Source organism: Haemaphysalis longicornis, unplaced genomic scaffold, assembly GCF_048455015.1.
Source record: "Haemaphysalis longicornis isolate Haplotype H1 unplaced genomic scaffold, Haemaphysalis longicornis Haplotype H1 scaffold_7, whole genome shotgun sequence".
Classification (NCBI taxonomy): Eukaryota; Metazoa; Arthropoda; class Arachnida; order Ixodida; family Ixodidae; genus Haemaphysalis; species Haemaphysalis longicornis.
The window spans coordinates 5,661,703-5,680,425 of NW_027526422.1; the positions used below are offsets into that span (position 1 = coordinate 5,661,703).

General features: G+C 45.4%; 1 protein-coding gene across 6 annotated transcripts in view; it reads right to left on the bottom strand.

The window, feature by feature from the left end:
* Positions 1-18,723, bottom strand: part of Pax (paxillin) — an 80,342-nt gene that overhangs the window by 15,068 nt on the left and 46,551 nt on the right. For 4 of the 6 annotated variants that reach the window (XM_077675791.1, XM_077675790.1, XM_077675793.1 and 1 more), the window contains exons 2-4: positions 17,741-17,907; positions 14,918-15,164; positions 9,085-9,262 (exon numbers count right to left, since the gene is read on the bottom strand). In XM_077675791.1, coding sequence (XP_077531917.1) covers positions 9,085-9,262; positions 14,918-15,164; positions 17,741-17,907 — 592 coding nt within the window. Of the gene's footprint in view, positions 1-9,084; positions 9,263-14,917; positions 15,165-17,740; positions 17,908-18,035; positions 18,133-18,723 lie in introns of those variants that run through there. The other 2 variants (XM_077675789.1, XM_077675795.1) reach the window with 1 other exon arrangement.

An 18,723-nucleotide genomic window follows, 5' to 3' on the forward strand; every position in this document is an offset into this window, starting at 1 on the left:
AGCCCCTAAAAAAAAAAAAAAAAAAAAAAAAGAGCCCCGATGCACAAGACTTGAGTTACCAAACTCTTCTTGGCACAAAACCACAATAATGTGTCTGGCACCAACAAGTTTCAATTAAATCAGGACCCCTCGAAAAGCTTGCACCACTCCTGAGGTGTTGAAGCTGTTGGCCCCCATTGAGCTCTTCGTAAATACTTTTTCTAGGCAGAGAAACTATATTTGAGACCATCCCCAGGCAAAAATAGCACTATCTCGTGGCCCTATCCCGCTGGCATAAAATCAAAGACAGAACCTTAAAATAGAAGGGCTCTCTATAATATAATAAACTTAAAAGAATGCTACAAAACAGTAGCTACATTGCAGAACAAGAAGATGAACTTCTTTGAAGCAGGTTTTTTTTTTTTCATCTTTAGTCCCACAGAATGAATCAAATCACCTGCCCTCACTAAGAAAGCAGCTTCAGTTGTTTCCAGAGAATTGTGGAATCTTTAATATCAGATTAACTTCCTGATTAAGTAAAGATGAACGCAGAAAAATTTTGCTTGACCAAATACCTACACAACACTTTTTAAATATTTTTAGTGAGAAGAACACAATTAGAAACAACCGAAAAAAGTACAAGGAGTACCCTCTACCTCAAAAAAAAGCACATGAGCATAATGTTAGATTGCAAAACTCTGCTAACCGCTTCCCTTTAACGAGGTAAAAAAAAAAAAAAGGAAGCTCAAGACCACCCAACTTGAATCCATCTGCTACGTACCATGCCCCATCAGGAGGTATTAGCCGGCCCATTTATAACTGCAGCCCTTTCCAGCCTAAACATCACTTTCCCAAGGCATCCAGGAAGCCCCAACTTTCACAACAAACACGGGTCAGTGGAATGAAGGGGGAAAAGAAAAACACACATACGCGGGCTGCCACCCCCTCCTCCTTCCCCGCCCAGAATTCTCTTAGAGCTGGGCACACTAAACACATTGCGTAGCCGGAGCGCGCTGACACAGCAACTGCAAGCTGCAAAATCTCCCCGGAGACGACAACAACACAGAAACAGGCCAGAGAGGCAACACCGAGGTGAATGTGCCGTGCGCAAAGGAAAAGGAGGGGAGGAGGGGAGGGAGGAAGTGAGCCAAAAAAAGATCACTCCCCCCACCGACTTCTCCTTCCCTCCCGGCGGCAGTATCCTTTTAACGCTGGCCGCATGACGTGCCCTAAACCCAGTTCAGAACTGTGCCAGAGACGCGGCCAGACTCCGTAACTGCCGAAGAGCGCCTGACCTCCATCTCACTCCAGTGCCGTGTGCAAAGGGGCGGGAGGGAGACCCACTTGGGGGAGCACCCCTGGCACACGTGGTGGAACCTTCCATTTTCTTTCTCTTTACTGCCCGTGGCAGGGTTTCACGGCGTCATCGTAGTGTCTTGGAGAAAGTGACAAGGCAAACAGATGCGCCGTCAGTGCCAACGAAAGTGCGCATTGGAGCCAACAAATGGCCGCAGAAAACAGAGGGGCAAGAAAAAAAAGGAGGGGGGAAGGGAAATAGTAAACGGGCTCGCTGACCATATTTAACGTGGCTCCCTGCCCCTGACCTGCACTCTCGAAGATGCTACATCATAAGAAAGGAGAAAGGCCATGAAGAAAAAAATACAACTTTGTTCAACTAGAAATAACTAGCCCCTGGTAACTCACTCAACTCCAGTCCAGCCTTGAAAGACATTCTTTTAAACAGCAACAACAAAAAAAGCAAAAAATATTCAGAAACTTCACGCTAAGGTGAGCTAATATGACCAGGAGTGACACATTATGGGCAAGCATTAAAAACATAGTTATCAATCTGAGACTAAATAAATCTGCTTGTAAGACACGTGAATCACCGACACTCTTGACAAGGCAGTACAACACACAGTCATCAGCGTACAATCTAACATTGGACCGGATACCATTGCGCAAATCATTGACAAAATCAAAATCAGCAGCGGCCCAAGGACTGATCTCTGGAGCATGCCAAAGGAAACTTCAGCAGACGATGATGACGTGCCAGCTATGACCACCTGTTGCTCACGTACAATAAGATACTGTTTTAACCAACCAAAAAGGCGACTAGAGATACCTAAATGTGATAACTTATGCAACAAGAGGCTGCATAGCACTTTGTCAAACGCCTTGTTAAAATCTGAAAATACTACATCTACTTGAAGGCCTTGGTCGAAAGAGAAAGCAACGTCATGAATGAACTCGGTTATTGTGTCACACACGATAAACCAACCAGAGCGAAAATTGTGCTGCGCTGGCGAAAAGAAATGATTAGCTTCAAGATGTTTTATGATAGACGAGTACAAAATATGCTCAAGGGTCTTACAGCGAACTGATGTTAAAGATAATGGTCTACAACTGCACACTCGAAATTAAAACTAAGAACGGAGCCACTGCGGCTGCGCAGCACTTTAGAAAGGGGTTTGAGATACCATCGGGGCCAAGTTCGGAGTGACGATTCAGATTGAGATTGCCGAGTAATAATGCCACACCCTGCTCGGTAATAACGGTGTCATTCATATCTGGCAATTGTGGAAGAGAATGAGACATGCAAGTAGAATTTTGAGCTGAAAACATGGAATTAAAACATGCGTTAAAGCAATGAGCTTTAGTGAAGTTATCTTCCTGTAATTTGCTGTTATCCATGATAGCAGGAATGCCAACAGGATCTTTCTTGTTATGTTTAATATAACACCGTACTTTGCTGAGGTTTTTCTTCGTTCTATCAGCTAGAGATTCCCTACAACATTCCTGACAACAGCGCCTGAATCTCCAGTCTGTGTAGCACTTGTGGCTTAACAGCAGCTGCTGGCTGCCTGGTGGGCAATGTCACAGGAATCCCGCAATTGCAAGCACTGTTTCTGCTGGACAACATCCAATGACATGTAGTTCAGCACACTGACTGTCCACCTCCCTTTGCTCCCCTTACAAACATCCTGGAAGAACTTTGGCATGCGAGAGTGGTTCAAAGGAAAGTAGATTATTTCAAATCTTTTCATCATCATCCCCATCATAATCATCATCATCAGCCTGTCTACGCCCACTGCAGGGCAAAGGCCTCTCCCATAGATCTCCAATTATGCTAGTCCTGTGCTAACTGCGACTAATGTATCCTGGCAAACTTCTTTATCTCATCTGCCCATCTAACTTTCTGCCGCCCCCTGCCACGCTTGCTTTCTCTACAGATCAACTCTGTTACCCTTAATGATCGACGGTATCTTGCCTTCGCATTACATGCCCTGCCCACATCCATTTCTCCTTCTTAATTTCTACTAATATGTCCTTGACACGCAGTGAAATCTGTTCACTGAACCACAAATGCCTCTGCATGCAATGAAATATTTCCCCACTAAACAAAATTTTGCCTGGGAAGGTGTGAATTACCTTTCGAATAAAGCAAAGTTCCATGTTGTATTTGTGGTTCAAAGATCGGTGGCCTTAGGATGAGAATAGAGATGAGTTTTGCAACCAATGATGCAGTTAAAACAAAACTCACTCACTTCCGCTGAGCACATTTGATGCATTAAAATGCGCACTTCTGAGGTTCCTCCCGTAAAGAGGTGTGTAAAATTTTCATGAACTCTCAAGTGAGAATGGTCGGATAATGAGCAAGCATTTTTTACAGATGCTCTGCTGTGTGCCGAGCCCCCTTAAAGTTAGCTTCAATGCTACACATGAACGCATTGCTGGGACGACATTCTTACAGTGGCATTATAAGAAGTCTGATATCAAGGTATGAAGGCTCTAGAGCCGTATATGCAGCAAATATGGCTGCAAGTAGCAAGCAGTGTATATTAGGGGCGAAGCCCGTCAGGCGCTTGGGCTGTCGGCGTCTCCTGTCGTCGTCGTTTCATGTAGTATGGTACTAAATCACCAGGACACTTGCTTTCCAACATCTCATGTCAGATAAAATGCTTGGTGCTTCAAAGACGTGAGAATGTTAAAACTGTATACCTGTACCACCCAACGGTTTCATTTCCGTGGTCAAAAACGCCAAGGCTCCAAGAATATACTTATACGCTGCATGCTTCACCCCTCCTCAGGTTTCACGTGCCCGGGATTTTCTTTTGTTTTGTTTTAACTAAAATATTGCACATTTCATAGTGGCCACATGGCCAGGCAGCACAATACCACAGGAAAAACACGTGCAGTGGGAGGCAGCTCTTGCTGGCTCAGACCTGGCGCGTCAGAGGAAACTGATTAACCAGGCTCAAGAGGTGGCAAGATTTTATGGAGTCTTGAAATGACAACCCCAACCGCTGCTTTGCAGTGAATATCTATGTCTTGTTTGTTTCTTTTTTTCTCAATAAAGTGAACAATGATGATGACAAAGCTCTCTTGGCTTTTGTTCGACGGCCACTGATGCCTTGTACGCTGAGAAATAAATATGTAAAGCTGGAACTTCTCCCTCCTGCTTCCTTTCCATTTTTTTGTGGCATCAAAGAGCCAGTCACAAAGTGCCCACGGCAAGCTGGGGCACTATTTTCAATTTTACTCAATCACGGCCATGTCCCTCAGTCCCTGTTCTCATTACCTTTCACTTTTGTGGCAAAGGTTGGAAGCCAATTAGCAAGGGGTTGTTTTTTGATGCCACCTCGGTTATGATGGCACTCAGAGTAGGTAAATATAAATATATAGACTAATTTTATAAATTTATAGACTTTGACAAAGCTTTTGATTCAGTAAGCACCGCCACAGTAATGGACGCCTTAACCCTCAAAATAATTTCTTTTAATTTTTAGGTGAACTGTGAAACTTGTCAGAATTCCTGCTTTTTTCCGGCTGATTTCAAATATGCCATTAATTTTTGAGTAAGTCAATTAGTTACCAAGACAGTTAGAGATACTTAGTCATTTTTAGAGGAACAATAGATAAAACAGTGTTGGCTATAAAACTGTAACATTTATATTTTCCAATACTAAGAACCTTGGTGAGTGCAATAAGAGAACCGGTTTTTTGATGCACTGCTTGGCACTAATTTTACAGCTCATTAAACTTTGGGGATTGAAATGGGCGTTCGAAATGGTTCCTCGCCACTTGGTGCCACCAAGGTTTAATGAGCTTTACATTAGTTCCATGCGGTGCATGAAAAAACTGATTCTCGTACTGCACTCACCAAAAGCTAACACTGCTTGTCTATTGTTCCTCCAAAAATGACTAATTATCTCTAATTATCTTGGTAACTAATTGACTTACTTAAAAAATAATGGCATATTTGAAATAAGTGGAAAAGACACAAATTTCACAGAGTTTATTAAAGGAAGCCGTTTTAAGAGCAGTGTCCCCCCTTAAAGGACCAAGGAATAGAGAAGACCTACCTAAGACTCCTAGACGACATATATGAGGAATGCACGGGCAGAATAACCCTTCACAAGCAAAGCGATAAATTTCCGATCCGAAAGAGAGGGCGACAAGGAGATACCATCTCACCAAAATTGGTCACAGCATGCCTGGAGAGTGTATTCAAGAGGCTTGACTGGGAAAACTTAGTCTTATAGATAAACGGCAAATACTTCAGCCATTTTAGGCTCGCAGACGACATAGTCTTGCTCAGTGAATCTGCAGAACTCCAAAAATGATTGAGGCACAAAAATGAGACAGCTTCGCTGTAGGGCTAAAGATAAATATGATAAAAACTAAAATAATGATTAACATGCTGAACGCGCCCTTTTTAGCATAGGGGACGAAACACTGGAACAAGTACCAGAATATAACTACCTTGGCCAGATGGTCAGTGCTGACCCAAACCATGAGAAAGAAATCAGGCCCAGAATAGGACTGAGATGGAGTGCATTTGGCAAACACTCCCAAATAATGAAAAGTTAGATACCCCTCTCTCTAAAACGAAAGGTATTCAACCAACGAGTCCTGCCGGTGATGACATACGGAGCGGAAACTTAGCGCCTTACTAAACAATTAGAAAGCAAACTTAGGTCCGCCCAACGTGCCATGGAGCAAACAATGTTAGGAGTAACGCTTACGGCTAGAAAACGAGCTGCCTGGATTAGGGAGCAAACTCGGATAGATGATATCCTGGGTCAGGTTAAGAAAAAGAACTGGACTTGGGCTGGCCATTTAGTGAGACAAACGGACAACAGGTGGACCACCAGGGCAACAGAATGGGCACTGAGAGAGGGACCAGAAGAAGAGGGAGGCCGTCAACTCGATGGAGCGATGAGGTAAGAAAATTCGCAGGCAAGGAATGGACTCGGGCAGCACAGGACAGAAACGGGTGGAGGTCAATGGGGGAGGCCTTGTTCCTGCAGTGGACCTGCAGCCACTGAAAATACACACACAGCTTTCCAAAGTAGTTGTCGGCCATTTAGATTCAAGCCAACTGCACTGACAAAATCCGATTTTGCGACTGGCTGTTGCATGTATGTATATATACATATGCTGCTCTAGTGTTTAGTAGGTACGGCAGGCTCGCGAATAAACCCTCAAGTATGCATCTCTCCACTGTGCTTGCACTGCAAGGCGGAGCATTGCAACGAAATCCGAACTGAAACAAGCCTACAGCCTGGGCTGAGGCATCCTATTTTATAGTGTCCTCTAGCTGAGATATGCGACTTCAGAAATTTATGCACGTCATGAGGAAATGTTTTCGCATACATTTATTTTTCACTCGCATGTCCCTGCTGCCTCGGTGTTTGTTTTAAAGGAAAACACTTTGGCAATCTCCACTAAACCTGCGCTTCACTCTTCAAGAGTTGCGATGTCCCAAGACGTAGTGCAGAAAAGTGGATGAGGCAGCTATACCCGTTCTCGCGTTTGACATTTTCGGTGTCAACAAGCACCCACTGCTGCTGCGAGTGCTATATTTGCATTCATGACACTCTAACCTACTGATATAAGCCAACTTGCTTTTACTATTCAGTGACCCTTTAAATATGTCCACAAGATGCCATGTATGCCTATGAAGCCCCACAGGGACTGTGCAACAAGATTGCTGCGCTGCCTGGTGGGTGCTTCCGAAGCTATGCGGCAGGCAGACAAGTAGACAATGCTGGTGTAGTTATGCTGCGACTGTGACTTCGTGGTGTGCACAAGAAGTGTTACATTGGGAACTCTGCAAATATTTACTGTAATTCTCCCATAGAAACGAAGTTCTTTCAATTTTTAGCATGTTCATCCCTTTTACCAGCAAACATGAGGGATGTGCAGTGTGCATCTTCGCATGAAGGATGGGTGTAAACTGTTCTTTTTTTATCATGGAGCCAATTGAACCAAACGGTAGCCGGCAAAAAGGATAAGAATATGCAGTGAACATTTCGTTGGTGGTAGACAATCGACGTATCCAAGTTTTCCTGGACACGTGCCTACAATTTCTCCACCGACCTAACGCAAAACGCCTGGTATAGCTGAAGACAGGGGATCCGGTTATAAACTTCCAACCTGTTTCCTGTATTTTCCATTTATCAGATAATACTTTTCATGTCTTGAATCTTGTCAGCCATTCCGAGAAGGGGAATCAGAGACCATTTTGTGGATGACTACGAACATTATTGTCCCCTTTTTTTTGTGCACTGCAGGGTTTCTTTTTTTTTTTTTTGCCATCACAGCTTTCTGACCCTTCCTACACCTAATGATTTCATTATGAACACCTACGTGTTGATGTGTGTGTACTTTGTTGAGTATTCTGAACTGCTACCTCACCTATTTTTTTCCCCCCCTCTAATATAACTGTGCTGGATCAGTACCACAGATGTTTTGGATGTGTCGCATCTTTTTTATCACTTGCTGCTGCTACCAAAGTTAATACGAGAACTACCTGTTCATCATCAATATCGACAGCCTAGTTCAACGAACTCACCCTTCGTGCTTGAAGGTTTGCATGTTGTGGCAGAGCCAACTTTTACAGCTTTACTTTTTGTAAATTTGAAATTTTGAAACTTGAATATAACTGTACTGTGAATCAAATTGAATAGAAAACACTATTCGCGAAGTATTCGAAGGTTTGAATATTCTCCCACTTTTAGTCGTATTAATCTAAAAAACAACCATTGGAAGAAGGAATCAAACCTGGCCACAGTCACTACGGTGGTTACGGATATGAATTTATATGTTTACATGCGTTTGCATGCTTACATGTGTGGGTGTGATGCGCTACATTAAAACCCTCCTCTGTACCTTTAGACTTTGTGGGCACAATTTCTGGCCACAGTGGGCGTTTTTGGGACGGAGACAAAAACCAAAACCACCAGTGTGTGGAGATTTTGGCGCATGTCAAAGGTCCCCAGGCAACCTAAATTAGTCCATAGTACTCTGCTGTGGTGCACTGATCCCCAATTCAGATTTTGAATGTAGCGTAACGAGAAAATTAGGAAGTGGACAGTGGCGCGTAGCGCCATGGGCTTCCCATCCCGAAAAAGATGAATACGGGTGGTGTGGAGGCACAACTCTAGCTGTACTGGCCTAGTTGTGAATATATTGCCTCTCTTTGCAAGCAGATGGCTTCACCATAACAATGCCTAATAGGCCACGAGCAAGTATCTTTCTAGCCTGCCTGCACTGGCCCATAGCTATTCCCGCATGCTTCCCCCTCTCCCTTAGATTGTTTAGCAGCAGGGGCTGTTCAGTTCCATCACTTGACCCAACACTTCGATGGGCATGTTTATTATCACCGTGTTCGGTGACGCCATAATTCATTTGTAGTTCGCAAGTTTTTTTAATCCGTCAAAAAGGCAAAGCACTTGCCACATAGACTCAATGACCACATTGTTGGTATAATGTGACGAAGCACCTTACTTCCAGTGGTAAAAAAACGTATGCGCCATCTGTTCTGAAAAATTCAATCTACAAGTTTAACGCACTTAAGTTACCTATCCATTATAAGTGGTGTGACATTACCACGTTATTTTTTTCCCTTACGACTCTCTCCAGGAATGGCGGGTTATAAGCAAAATGAGTGCCCGTAAGCGCACAGCACGAAGCGTTTGGTGACAGGGCTCTGATTGGTCTTGGGAGTGGCAGAGAAGGCTTAAGAAAGACTGACGGGGCACCCTACTGAGCAGTGAAGAAGAGGAAGCAGGAGGAGAGGAAGTGCGTGCCACTCACACCCCCCGACTGGGCTGCGGCACGGCGCTCTGGAGGTCGTCGAGCAGGTGCTCCATGGCCGGTTCCATTTCGTAAGAGCGTGGCGACGAGGGCGGCCGATATCGGACCGGCGACGATGGCGACAGAGACCGGCCATTGGGCACGTGCGAAACCTCCCGGGTGGTAGTGACCTCCATCACTGGAAAAAATGTGCAAAAAACCCCACAGCCTTGTAGCGTCACTTGCCACTTAATAAAAGCACAGCGTCGCCCTACTATTGGAATCTAGTTCACAAAGCGGCTGCATTCTGTAATGCAGGCACGGAGGTCACAGTGTAGCCTTGTTGCAGCCAGCCATCACTGGCCAACTTCGCTTTCTGTTTTGCGACATGAAAAAGCATGTCACAAACCGAGTCAACGGGCAGTCTACCAAGAAAACTAAGCCAGTGTGACCTTGTCGCCTAAGGGAAGGTGCAGAAAATACCTGCAAAATTTGGGGGAAATGTTCACACGCTAGTTAGTTCCCTACCCCACAGCCATCCGGAACACTTAGCAAACACACTATGCAAGCACTCGCTTGTGGTTCCCTTGTGGTACGTTGTTCACAACGACAGACAAAGGCAGAAGCTGACAGAGAAAAACACCACGGGCAGCATTTAATACCGCATGCAAATCAAATATACTGCATGCAGACTAACACTGGGCCATAAAAATAACATAGCGAGTGAAGCTGACCAGCATGGCAATCAGTAAGGCCCAGGGCTGCAAAACTCATGTACCTAACTATGCTAGTGATTGATAACTCCTGTTTTAACCAGCATGAATCACCAGGCTGTGAGTATACAACAAGGCAAATCACTGAATATAAGGCAAAACTGAAACGAAGCTTACCCAACCTGCTTCCGCATGTTTACAAGCAGTAGAATATGTTGTCAAAAAGATGTGCTCAGCAGAAGTTCCTACACATATTCACTTAACATTTTTACATGTAAATGTAAAATATATCCAAATGTGAGTGAGTGAGTGTGTGTGTGTGTGTGTGTGTGTGTGTGTGTGTGTGTGTGTGTGTGTGTGTGTGTGTGTGTGTGTGTGTGTGTGAGTGAGAGAGAGAGAGAGAGAGAGAGAGAGAGAGAGAGAGATAGAGAGAGAGAGAGACAGAGAGAGAGAGAGAGAGAGAGAGAGAGAGAGAGAGAGAGAGAGAGAGAGAGAGAGAGAGAGAGAGAGAGAGAGAGAGAGAGAGAGAGAGAGAGAGAGAGAGAGAGAGAGAGAGAGAGAGAGAGAGAGAGAGAGAAGCAGTGACCATAGTATGGTTATGTGCAAATTAAGGCTAACTCTCTCAAATGAAAGAGGGAAGCTAGTCCGTCAGATACAGGTACGGCTGACAGCAGCTTTGCCCCATAGCCAATTATTGCTCCAGCAATCTCTCATTAGGCTGTCGCTTATGTATTTTGTTATGAAGTTTTCATGAAGTTGGAGCTTGGACAGAGAGAGACAGTGCTCGTAGAGGAGACACTTCAAGTGTGCTGGCTACGAGGCAGCCTGCCAGTTTAGACCCGACAACCCCCACCTCTGAACTGCCCTGTCACAGTAATAAACCCATCCCATCAGTTACATCTTTAACAATAAACAGAATGGCTGCTGGCTCCCTATAGACAAAAATCATTTCTAATTAGTATTTTCATAATAAGCAACAAAGTGCCGTCACTCTACGTGGTGTTAAACAAAAGAGACCACCACAAAATGTAACCTTTGTGCGAAATTTGAACACTAATACAGAAGCATTTTGCACAGAAAAAATTTTTAAAGATGCTTATTTAGTGTCGTAACACCCTGTATGTAAATCTCGTTCATGTGCAACATTTCCTTGGCAGGTGTCGATCGTGACTTCAAACGATTCACTCAACTGTGCCAAGGTCTAAGATTTTTGGGTACATGTTGACGATTTTCTGGTACTTTTGGAGAAAAAAAAAAAAAGACGAAGTTAACCTTTTTTAGCACAGTGACAGGAGTTTTAAGCCATTTTAATCGGGGTGGGAAGGAGAAGACATTAACTTTTACACATGAGCTACCCCGTTACAGTAGACTCCAGTTTTCAGATGTTAACCTCATTTTCCTGGACAACCACGTTTGTTAGAACATTCACCTCGAACTTCTGAGGAGATGTTGCCATTTGATTCTGCGCATTCCAAAAGCATAAAAAGTGCCATCACCATTTTGTGCCTTCTGTCTGCCCTGCACAAATCTTGTGAGCATGCTATGGGAAGCCGTTTTGACCCCCAAATGGCCAGGCTTCAAGCTGCTTATTTTCTGCGCTCAATCCTTACTGCCTTGGGAGAGGCTTTTTTAAGAAAAACGAAAGCTGTTTCAACTCCACCCACTGAGTGGCTGCACGGAGATTCTCGCTCATTACAAGCAAACTTGCCATCGCCTCCCACCACCACACCGGCGCTTCTCCAGAGAGGAAGCTACAACTTGGCGGCGGCTCCAAACGAACACCTACCCACATCCCCCCTGCCTCCACCTCATCTTCCCCACCCAACACCCTTCCCTCTGCGCTTACTGCCCCCAGCCTGGCACCCTCCACCATATACTATGGGAGTGCCAACGGACTCGGGGCTTGCCCCCAATTCACAACCCCACCTACGAGCAGTGGAGGGCTTCTCTGGACAGCCCAGACACGGATACCCAGCTCAGCCTGGTGACCCGATCGAGGACAGCCAGCCGAAGTGAAGGCATCCTGGACTAGGGATGCCTTCCATGGGGCGAGGCCCATTCATCAGCCTCTGCTCGACAAATAAAATATTTATTCTCCCCCTCTCTCTTCCACAGAGGGCCACTGCAGAGCACTGGACAAATGAGCCAAGGCTTGAGATCAAACCCTACTAGCAGAGAGTTGTGCACAACCTTAAAGGTCACTTCCAGATTCAATGTGCCGGTTGTGTTTCCAGTGCCGTTAAAACTTGCTACACTCTGCTCAAGAATAGTGCCCGAAAAGACGCAGAAAATGCAACAAGAAGTATGTCAACCCCTTCATTATGTGTGCAGTAGGTGCTGTTTATGACATTCCTTTGCGATGCAGTAAGGTATATATCGGCCACACCGGCCGACCTATCAATGACAGCCTAAGAGAACATGCCCTATCGATAAAATACGGAACTGGTTCACACTTGCTAACTCATGGTAATGATCGAGATTATTATTGTAAACCCGAGCTGGCCAAGACAAAAATAACTCAAAGAAGCAGTGACGTGACTGCACATGAAGTTTCTAAAGTGTTTTTTATAAAAAGAAATGGGAACCATATGTGTATGAGGGAGTTGTCGCCATCTATCTATGCTAAGGAATGTGATTTTCTAGAAAATTTTTACTGATGTATACGCTTTACCAGATGCCTGTGGTTTACATTTTCTTTCCTTTCTTTCTTTAGTGCTTGCCTGCCATATGTATGCTTGCCTTCTTCGAAGTACACTCAGTTAATAGCAGCACCTGTCTTTTCTCATCACCATCCCTGTCTTCTTAGTGATAGGCCTCCCTTTCAGTATGAACTGACCCGCCCAAGAACATGTTTTACTGAAACAGTACTATTATACAACCCCAAATTCCCCCTCCCTATTGGTGGCTTACGTTTTCAGCTTTCCTCGATACGCTGACCTGCAGCCAAAAACTAGCACGCACATGCAGTGTGCCACTGTACGACACAAGCTATGTCGAGAGCAGAGAGATGTTGCCCAACAGCCCCACGTGCATCGCCGATTTCTGCCAGTGCCAAGGCCCAAGTTTTAACTCTGTAGAACTTGGATGTAAAAACAGTGCGGGCGCGTGAGAAAAGCCAGCAGGAAAACGTTGCCCGTGCCAAGATTATATTGGGACACGCATCTCTCCGGCTCCACAAAGGTACGAGGGGAAGGGGGGTAATGATGGCAGGGACAGCTTGAACGAAAGGCACCACCACTAAGCTGACACACAGCCCAATTAGTCACCAGAAAGTGAAACTTATGCCCACGTTTTACGTGAAAACTACTTTTAAGCTAAGCTTGGTAAGCGAATAAATAAGCCCACCAGGTTGGAACGTACGATAAATGAAGTGAAACCTGCTAATACGCACCTGATGCAGTAAAGAAGATATGCATGTAACAATGGTGCAACTTACAGAGCCACCTTAGTGACTTGCAGGCATTGTCTAATTACCTTAACACGTTTAAGTCTAGAATGTGTAGCCCATGTCCGGAATAGCTTTTGCAGGCAATTGCGCACATCTTTTGCCTGCAAAAAGGTGCTTTCAAGAGCATAGTTCTCCTTTCACCATCTGCACGTCAAGAGTTTTTTAGCAAACTGCTCGCAAGTCACAACCTGTTAGGCATTGACCAAAAAAAACAGGTCAAGATCAATACAGTGGTGCCACTACCAAGCCGCGATTTGGAGCAGTTTGGGGCACCAAAATACAGATTTTGGAGCTCTTTGGAGCAGCTAAGCTTCTACTGCTAGGGATGTCCAAGCTCCCCTCAATAGCCCCGGATACATGGACCCGACGAGGGAGGGTCGAGTTGACTGGCGGGTTCAGCTACCTCCACCCCTCCCGCGTTTATATGAACCCCGTTCAAAGAATCGAGGTGAGGGGAGCGGAGGGGTTCCCGGAAAAAGAGTTACCGTATTTTCACCATTCTAATGTGCACCCTCTTTTGCTAGAAGGTCGCCTAAATATTTGTGTGCGCGTTATAATAGGGCTCAAAACCGAAATAGGCTTTAAAGCGGCCAGCAACATTACATAAGGCGGACACGAAGTCCCCTCAAAATCCAACTCAGTCCAATAAAAACAATCTGTCAAAGCCACGTGAATGAATTTCAGCGCAATAATTCCTCAATGACATGCCGCGTACCTTGGTCAGCTGTTGCACTTTTTTTTTGTGCTTCTGAAATTAGCCCGTAACACCTAGAATTATGAAGATCAAAACACTTGAAATTGCAAAGAGCTTCAACGCTCCCCGATATAACTTTATTTCCAGCAGGAGCTCGATGAGCAATTTTATGAAGCACAATCATTTATGGCTTCCACAGCTGCATACGCCAAATAAAACCTCTCTGCTAGGTACGTGGTGTCATGTCTTTTTCATCTGCGCAGTCCCGTCAGTGTCAAATTTTTTTTTTTTTTAATTTTCCTTCGCGAACTTACCTGCGCGTTACGATGGGGGGCACGTTAGAAGCACGCAAATACGGTATTCTGCTCCCCGCGGCCTGTCGACTCAGCCCCACGAAGGAGCCAACCCACCCCCTGCCTCCGGTTCGACTGGACTCGCCACGACGGCTCTCCGAACCAGCCCGTCCGCTTATACATGGGGGTGTCGAGGTCAGAAAACCTGTTTATTTCGACTCAACGCGCCCTCGTCGGGTCAATGCAAACGGGGCTAATGCCTAAAATTTACCAGCACTGTCCCAGAAAGTATTTACTAGCTATATAAGTAGCCGCTCTGTCTCCAAACACAAACTGGGGAAAACTAAATTTAGCCTCTCCTTTTAATTAAAATGAGGACAAATTTGTTAGCACAACCTGCTGTAATTTGTTAGGGGCGAAGCCCTTAGAGGCTGGGGCTGTCGGTGTCTGCCGTCGTCGTTGTAATCGTCGTCTCATGTAATCACAATACTAAAACACCGGGAAACTCGTTTACGCCTTGCGCTAGAGCACTTCGTAACGCATATTAAAAAAAAAAAAAAAAAAAAAAGAACAAAATTCAATATAAGTGACATCTAATTTATGCGTACATGCAGTGTGGATCTGAGGAACAACGCAGCATGTTGGGGAACACCAGAACTCATGCGATCCCGCTTTGGCGGGTGGTGAACCGAGCAAGGGCACCCACCTCTGCTCCTGGTCATTGGGGGCGAGGGCGTCGTGACGGGGTGCGGGAACTTGGCCGTGTTGAGGTCCTCCAGCAGGTTGTCCAGCTCGGAGAGGTTGTTGGAGATGGGCGACCGGCGCGGAGTCGGGGGACTGGCCGGCCCGTCCAGGAAGGCGCGGCCGCGCGGCGACGAGGGCGACGCCGTCCGGTTGCTGCTGGTGCTGGTGGTGGTCACCTCCCGCATGATGTACTGGTTCTGGTAGATGGGCTGCACCAGGGGGGCACAGGCACGAGAATTGAGAGTGAGCACGCGCACTGGGGGAAGAACGAGTCTGTGCCGCAGGAAAGGCTAGTAACGTTGGTTTCTCCGAAAACTAGCGAGTCATGCATGTGCATACATGTTTGGAAATGACGTTTTCACGTGTGATACATTACTTGCAAACAAGCAAAGCTTGCTGATGGGCTGGTTGGCACATCCCTGATCTTGAAGGAAAACAGCAAGGTGACTGCTGAAACTGCATCCCCCCTCTTGCACATGGATATACAATGCGATGCAGGGTGTGAGTGCATGGGCTCAAAACGCAGAAAGCCTCATGAGTGATCAAACAGCACCCTACATAATTGCGCACAATGCCAGCCCCACAACCTTTCCCTGGCAGTTATGCAATGAGTGCCAGATGCTGGACAATGCATTGTCCCAGTTTATACGTTTATCGCTCGTTCTTTTTTTTTTTTTTCTCTCTTTTGGTGTCTGCAATACTGTGAAGGTGTATCAACAAGAATTAAGAGGAACACTTAATTACCTTTCTCGCATATGCAAACATAATAATTGGAAAACATACTGGAAGGAGTTCCAAAAACAGGCTTTCATGTGGGAACTGTTTTGGCTACATGCACACACTACTCGCATATACTAGCCCTTAAATCTCATACGGACATCAGATTAAGTGCCAAGCTTAGGTATCACTACCTCTGTCAAAGTCTGCAAAGGCAGGTGCAGTTGCTGTCAGCTGGATGGTGCATAACAGAGACAAACAAAATAAGTGCTGGTGCCAAATGTAGCATCAATTTAAGCCTAACAATGCAAATTTGAGCATTGTTTGAAATAGCTATAGGGGCACATTTTGCCACTCAATAAAGTAGCTTGTTCAGTGGCCCTAGAGTGCACCAACAACCCCACCCCCCTCCCCCTGCTTTCATCATTGCACCCTCTTCACTACCGCCACACTTCCATTCTTGGCTCTGCTCAGCAATCACCCAGGCTAGGTGAGAACGCTGGCATTGCCTAGCTCAGGTTCTGCCAATCAAAGGGACCGACAACTGAAATTTCTCTAGCCTAAATGAAAGAGCATTCTCAAAACACCTTGCGTCAAAGCGGTTTTGCTGGCAACATTGTGAAACAATTACATAAATGTATTTTTTAGCGCCACCGATGTTATGCTTGCTGTCCAGCCACCAAGATAAATGCTGGCGATTATGACATTAAACCACAATGCATCCTGCTCTTATTCGCATGTGAGGGCAAATAGTATTTATTGAAAACATTATTCAGACTACAACAGTGACAAGTGACATAGGACATTTTTGTATAGACCATTAACTCTTGAGCCTGCCTGCGAAGAGCCTTCCAATTTTACGCCAACAGAGGGCTCGACCAAACAGGAAAGCAAGGGCCAACATTTTTAGAAATAACTGCTGCCAGAAGGTGGACTGCATCTAAATTTGATTCAGCCGCTCAGAGTGATGATGAAATAAATGGACCACAGAATGTAATACGCCCGTGCAGCACGAGCTCAACTGTTCATGCTGTTCGGGAAAACACTGAAAGTCCTGTAGAGTGGTAGCTAGTGGCGCCTGTGCTTGACGGTAATTAGCATCAAGCGCAGGTGCCACTGGTATTCAGCTGTCTTAAGACATCGGAACTTAAAAGTTTGGTTGAACAATGTTTAAAGCGAAAAAGTTAACAATGCCAATCCAAACAAATATTTATGCTTACATGTTTTTGATAGGCTTTACTGGAATTTGAATTGGATGAAATGTTATATCGTCTTGTGATGTGCCTACAGTGGTTATGAAAGTTCAGGTGCTGTTTGTCACCACCTTTCTATTATCCCTACATATAGTTGCCAGATTAAAATTAATTCCTTTAGCTTAATTAGAAATTTTTTACATATTCTTCACTGCATAAAATGCCAGCTTTAATACGCATTAGTGAGCACACCATCCAAAAATTTTCGTTGCTGGTTCCTCTTTAGAGTAGCACTCTAAAGCAGCCCTCTAAAATGTTCAACCTAGATGAACACGCCACTGTGCATGCTGCCAGCAATATTAAATAAAGAAAAGTGTTGGGGCCAACAGAGAGCCGACAGTGCAAGGACAGTGCTTCCACATTAGGGAAGCGCACAGAAAAAGCTGTCCAGTAGCAGAGACGATGCGAAACTGCAGCAGAAGATGGTTAGGGTGTGAAATGTGCACAGGAAAAAACACGACAAGCTTTGAAGTGCAACTGCGGGACTTCTGCTGTTTGAAAAAAAAAAAAAAGTGCTATTTGGCTTGGATGTTTGTACCCCACAACCTCTTGACTACATTTAGTTCATTTACTATGTTCAAAACCTGTTTCAGGACCCTTTTAGTGACAAACTGATTGAATGAGAACTGGAAGACCACGCTCTCTAGGAGGCCTGTTCGCTTGTGCTGACATCTTGACATTTTAAAACATCTTGAATGCTGCCCATTTTTACAGTGCCAGTACAGCATGCAGACAAGCAAACGTTATTCGAAGTATGGGGAATCGGTCAGCTACCAAGAACCCCCTTACCACGTTAATTTAGTGCTGCAACTTACCGATGTTTTGTCAGGTGTGGGTTTGTAGTCGTACCGCTCTGTCGTAACAGAGTGAGTCGTAGTGTGATCTTTGCCAATCCCTCCTGCCTTGTTGATGTTGGAGTACATTGGCGATGACCCGTTGCTCAGACTGGCTGTCGTCTGCTGCAGGTCCGCTAGCAGGGCGTCTGTACGGATAGAGTGAAAGGGGCAAAGATAAGAAAAACGACAAACGAAAGTGAGGCAGTTTTTTACGATAACTAATTATAAATCACGTTGGTGGAAACTAAAACCCGGTTGGCAACTAAAAGCTTACGAGCACGCGTCAGGTCCACGCCCCAAAACGAAAGCGTGGCCAAGGGATCCCTTTCGTATGTGATTCTTAATTGGGGCAACATGTTGGAACGAAGACGGTCCAAGGCGTCGTATGAAAAATGACTCGTACGTTAGAAGGCGCGACGCCGAACAGCGAGATGCATAATATTAGGGTGGAAAGCGACGTTCCTCCAAGCAAAGGCGGCCTTGGACAACATTCCTTCTCCACCAGCGCAACGACTGCAGTTTTTACAACTGAAACTAAACATTTTGCGCGTACGGATCGCGCACGCATAAACACAAAGCGCGCCAACACGCTCAATTGCTGGAACAAACCCCGGGAGACTAAACATTAAACAATGACGCATTACACACCACGCGAGCACCAGACGTTACGGCAACACCTGGCCCGATAAATGCCAATAAATTACGCTACGAAGCACGATGGCTAATAAACACAAGCTCTGCACGGTCGTCACTTCGGAAACGCAACCCTATACGAAAGCAACATCCGACTAGTCAGCAAACGTGCCCTCCATTCCGGACACGAAACGACAGCTGGCAAGACGTTTCTTCAGAACCATGAAAGTGAACGCAAGATGCGGACGGTTGTCATGTGTAACTAGCGTCCGGGAAGCGCGTAGCTGACGTCGAAGGCGTGCCGACGCCACCGCAAAACAACGTGCTTA